This window comes from Scomber japonicus, chromosome 11, assembly GCF_027409825.1.
Source record: "Scomber japonicus isolate fScoJap1 chromosome 11, fScoJap1.pri, whole genome shotgun sequence".
Taxonomy (NCBI): Eukaryota; Metazoa; Chordata; class Actinopteri; order Scombriformes; family Scombridae; genus Scomber; species Scomber japonicus.
Window position 1 is genome coordinate 198,275 of NC_070588.1, and position 5,145 is coordinate 203,419.

At 45.0% G+C, this 5,145-nt stretch overlaps 1 protein-coding gene across 1 annotated transcript in view; it reads right to left on the reverse strand.

Annotated features, from left to right (window-relative positions):
* Positions 1–958: 958 nt before the first annotated feature.
* LOC128368280 (bone morphogenetic protein receptor type-2-like) overlaps positions 959–5,145 on the reverse strand; it is a 16,887-nt gene continuing 12,700 nt past the window's right edge. The window contains 3 exon segments of the mRNA XM_053329069.1: positions 959–1,269; positions 2,090–3,338; positions 4,209–4,415. Of these exon segments, the coding sequence (XP_053185044.1) occupies positions 959–1,269; positions 2,090–3,338; positions 4,209–4,415 (1,767 nt within the window).

Below are 5,145 nucleotides of genomic sequence, written 5' to 3' on the forward strand. Positions count from 1 at the left end.
CACCATCAAGAAGAAAATATTTCAGCCCTCAGGCCCCGTCTAGTGGTTACTAAGGACTGTAACTCCACCATCAACAGAAACTTTTAAAATAAATAATTTAACTTCAGTCCTCAAGGAAGGTCAATTCCACATCTGTGAAGCACTGACCACACCCATGAGCCACATGATGAATCACAGCAAGAACCTAAATGTCTGCTGGAGATGTTTTCTTTAATGACCGGAGAAGAAGTCTTGGGTCTCTAGCTACTCAGACAGTATCAAAGTCATAACCAACAGCCACTGGCGAGTCAGTAGCAGCCTAAACTTCCCCCTGAAAGGAACTTTCTGTACCAACAACCAACAACCAAAGAGATATTTGAGTACCTGGAAAATGATGTTATCCAACTGGGGTCATCGCCACATTCAGTAGCCACAAGACTGATCACAACAGAAGCCCAATGTCTACAAGTTAGAGGATTCCCTTACTTCAAAACCAACAGGAAGAAGGTTTGGAGGTCTGGGGCCCCCTCATGAGTCATGGGCAGCTTAAAGGTCTACCAGAAAAGACTTAGGAATCCACCAATAGAGACTTTTGCACTCCTGGGTAATTTTGTTTCTCAGGCAAGGTCAAGGCTGCACCCACTACCCACAAAACTAGTCCTGACAAAAGCCAAACATCCCCATGAATGAGGCAATTTGTTTTCTGTTTCTAAACATTGCAGTTGATAAGGAAGTGACTATACAATGATAAATCCAAACTCTTCATTATGAAATTCCATGGTCCGTTGGCCATGGTCTGTCCTTCAACACATAATTTCAGCAGCATGGGAGTGTTTTACTGTTCAGTTCTTCGGGTTGCCAAATGGTGTTTCAGACTGCAAATTATGTTTTCCACAACAAAACAAAAGGAAGACAAAGACTGGGAAAAATGATCTGCTCTTATTTAAAAACACAGTTGAAAATGTTTGATAACACAACTTTAGAAGCAGGTCATTCCATCGGGCTCAGAGGTTGTGGTTGCCGTGGTTCCACTTCCGATTAAAAAGACAGCCATGCTGGATTTTGACTGCTTGATTTTGGGAATGCCAATTCTTCCTGCTCCATGAGGACCAGATGTAATGTGGTGGCTGTTACTGCTACTGATGCTGAACTCGAAGTCTGGGTCGACAGCTGTTTCCGTGGAAATAGCCCATGAGGCTGGACGCCATTTTTTCAGAGTGTACGGTGTCTTAACGCGACGTTTTATTTTCTCTCCTGAAGTGCTCAGGCTGTTGTTATCTGTCAAATCAACTGAAAAGATAGAAGAGAACTATATTAAAACATGGGTGAATGTAGTTTTATTTTAAAAATTACGTGTATACAACCATGCATGAGTGCAAGGATCTTACTGCCATGACAGCTCGTAGTGTTTCTGCCATTTATTGTGAAGTTATTCACACTTCCCTAAAGGTGGAGCCCAAGTTCCAGTAGAGGGTCTAACCCTCAATGCTGTTCTTACTGGGCCTAAAGAGCCCTAATACACCACCAGGGAATTCATTGTCCTGGGAGGACAATTAGTAATTATTATGACCCTCTGACCTTTCTGCTTGTACCAATATGTGGCACAAAAAGACGAGAGTGATATGATAACTGTAACGAGTTAGGCAGCAAGACCCTGCATTAAAGTGTGAAAACAGCTGCAAAGATAATCAGGGTCTCTCTAGCCTCCATCCACAACCTTAAAAGACCTTTATGAAAGTGGCACGAAATTAGCAGTAGTTAGAGATATATCTCGCTCTCAACAGTCAGGCAGAATGATCAACCTACTAACAATGCCACTTTTAGAAGAGATCATTCACTGCTGAGTCACATAATGTCAACCATGTTGCCCTCTCTCGATCCAAAGTTGGTGTTTATAAATTAAGAAATCACTGAAGAGATGGGAAGTGGAATATCTTGCCCAAGAAGGACAACATTTACTTTCACTGAAATCTTTGGCTTGGGCTGCAATGTTAACATTTTTAACCCAGCTTTGATTAATTGTGGTGCAATGTAGGAACAGCATAAGCAGGAAAATGCCACTATAATAAATCAAAATGCATCCATTTTTAAGTATTAACTCTCAACTTACCTGATGAGATGCAGGATGAGGACAGGTCCAGGGAGCAGGGACGCTCAGACGTCCTAGCCTTGGCCTCTGCCATCTGGGGCTGCAACAGACCTTGAGTTTGTGGACCTTGTAGAGCTCCAGGTTCTGGAGCTGAGGTGTCTGGACCAGGAACTGCAAGAGCTGGGGTTCCTAAACACTGAGATTCCAAAGCTTCAAGTTCTGACACTGAAACCACTTGTAGTAAAGCGGTTGGGTTCATGTCTGGAGCCTCTAGAGCTCGGCCTTCTGAATCTGAGGCCTTAGCATCTAGACTTTCTGGAATTGCAACTCTTGGATCTAGGGTTAGGGTATTCAAAACTTTTGAAGATGAAGTAGTGGTTTCTGGATCTTGTGCTTGTGCAGCTAGGGATCTTGTGTCTTCTACGGTTTCTGCTGAGGGTAGACCTGGGCCAGAATCTGGATCCTTGCAGCCTAGGACCTGGGCAGTGGCAGCAGAGGAGAGTAGATGATCATTTGGGTTTTGGGCATATCCAGGGAACAACACAGGTTCTGCAGCAGGGGCTTTCTGGACACATACATGTATATCCTGGCCTTGACTGTTACCAAATGCAGCAAGGGTCTTCAGTGTGGGGGCTCTGCCAGGTGAAGCTGGTCCTGATGGATCAGTGAGAAGGATTTTATTATCCAGACTTGAAACTGGAGCAGTACCAGGTGATGCACTGATCTGCTTACTTAATGTAGTGCCTGTACCCTGACCGACCTCTGAACTACTAATTTCTTCAGGTTTAACCTCTATATCCTGGATCTTGACCTCTGTCCCTAACACGAGCCTATTGTTGTTGTTGTTGGAGTTTGATCCTCGTCCGGACAGGATGTTCCCAGCTCGTGGCTGCTGCTGCTGATGGAGATGCAGATGTGGCAGGTCTTCGCTCTCGGCAGGCGGCTGTTCCCTCCTTAGCAGTGGTTCATGTTCATCAGGGCTAGAGTTGAGCAGGTTCAGATGGCTGTCCTCTCCACCACTCATCCCTCCCTCTGTCTTGTCTTCTTCCTCAACCTGTGGCCCTCCTAGATTGGTTCGACCACCGTCTATCGTACCATTTGTCACCAGGGTGGAGACCCTCGAACTGATGACCACCGCTGTCAAGTGGGCTCGGTCTCCGCTTGTGTCATTACCTTTTGTGCAGGTGTTGTTGGACACCATGGTTACCAAATGGGGTTCTGCAGCCATGGCAACTGTTACTGTGTTCATCTTAGCAACACCCGTTTCCACCTGAAATACAGTATTTTACATACTTGATTATTTAGCATGACTGGTCTCACACTCATATGCATTTACAAAGAGCAAACAGTGATACGGTTTAGGATTCACACTTGAACGTCCTCAGGATAACATCTGCATGATGAACATTACACCCTACAATATTGGTTTAATCCTGTTGTCGATATATAATACAAAGAGGAGAGTGATGACCTTTGCAGGAAACTTGTGAGCAAAATACATTCTGAACAACTTTCAAACAAGAAACACCCGCAGCAACTGAGCTTGAGCTTATGACATTAAACATCACAAAATCCCACAGTTTGAAAGAAGTCAGTGATGGTGTTAGCAAAGAACGAAACATTCTACAGAAAATATGCCACCTAGTGCAGGAAAGCTCGGGACAGAACAGAAACTGAATTAATTGAATGTCTTCAGGACTATGAAAATCAAGGTTGATGCAAAGGCTTGATGATTAAGCTAAGGGAAACTGGGGGACACAAAAGGTTCATAGACATGGATTTTCTAGCTCCTACAACCAGAAACTGAAAACTAGCCAGATTAAATTAAGGGGTAAACAGCATAAGTTCCTTCACACAATTGGATTTCACAATAGAGAGAGAGAGAAGGATGTAACCAGATTACTGAAAGATGTCCGATATAATGAAGCAGGGACAAAAATATGACCTGGTCAAGAAGAACCCCAGAAACTTGCCAGGGCTTACTGTACTATACTCTACCCAGCCTCAGGGTTAGGTTAACCCTAACCCTAACCCTGACCCTCTGTCAGGATATTGGTTAATAAGTTAACAGACAGTGACTGCTTGATGCTTTAAGACTGATTTGAGGTGGAGGACCAATTTTACTCAGATCAGATCCTACCTGTCTATGGTTCGACTTGAGCTTCCCCAGCTTGAGGTGAGAGGAGGCTGAAGTGGTCTCCTTGGATTGAGAGAGGAGTTGGAGGTTGGTGGGCCTCTGAGGCAGGTTCTGCTGTTTCGGAAGGGGGTGGATGAAAGAGGAGGTAGTGGTATTAACCCCACCAACACCACCCCGTTCACCATGAGGAGGCACCACCGCGCTGTTCACCTGGGGCAACAGAAACAGATCTCAGGTTACTATAACTGGCAGCCACACAGGCCATTAACTGAGTAGTACTATATCGTAGGTAGTGTGTAGTGTGTAGGGTTAGGTTAGGGTAGTGCGTAGTGCGTAGTGTGTAGGGTTAGGGTTAGGTTAGTGTGTAGGGTTAGGGTTAGGGTAGTGTGTAGGGTTAGGGTTAGGGTTAGGGTAGTGTGTAGGGTTAGGGTAGTGTGTAGTGTGTAGGGTTAGGTTAGGGTAGTGTGTAGGGTTAGGGTAGTGTGTAGTGTGTAGGGTTAGGGTTAGGTTAGTGTGTAGGGTTAGGTTAGGGTAGTGTGTAGGGTTAGGGTTAGGTTAGGGTAGTGTGTAGTGTGTAGGGTTAGGTTAGGGTAGTGTGTAGGGTTAGGGTTAGGTTAGGGTAGTGTGTAGGGTTAGGGTTAGGTTAGGGTAGTGTGTAGTGTGTAGGGTTAGGTTAGGGTAGTGTGTAGGGTTAGGGTTAGGTTAGGGTAGTGTGTAGTGTGTAGGGTTAGGTTAGGGTAGTGTGTAGGGTTAGGGTTAGGTTAGGGTAGTGTGTAGGGTTAGGTTAGGGTAGTGTGTAGTGTGTAGGGTTAGGGTTAGGGTTAGGTTAGGGTAGTGTGTAGTGTGTAGGGTTAGGGTTAGGTTAGGGTAGTGTGTAGGGTTAGGTTAGGGTAGTGTGTAGTGTGTAGGGTTAGGTTAGGGTAGTGTGTAGGGTTAGGGT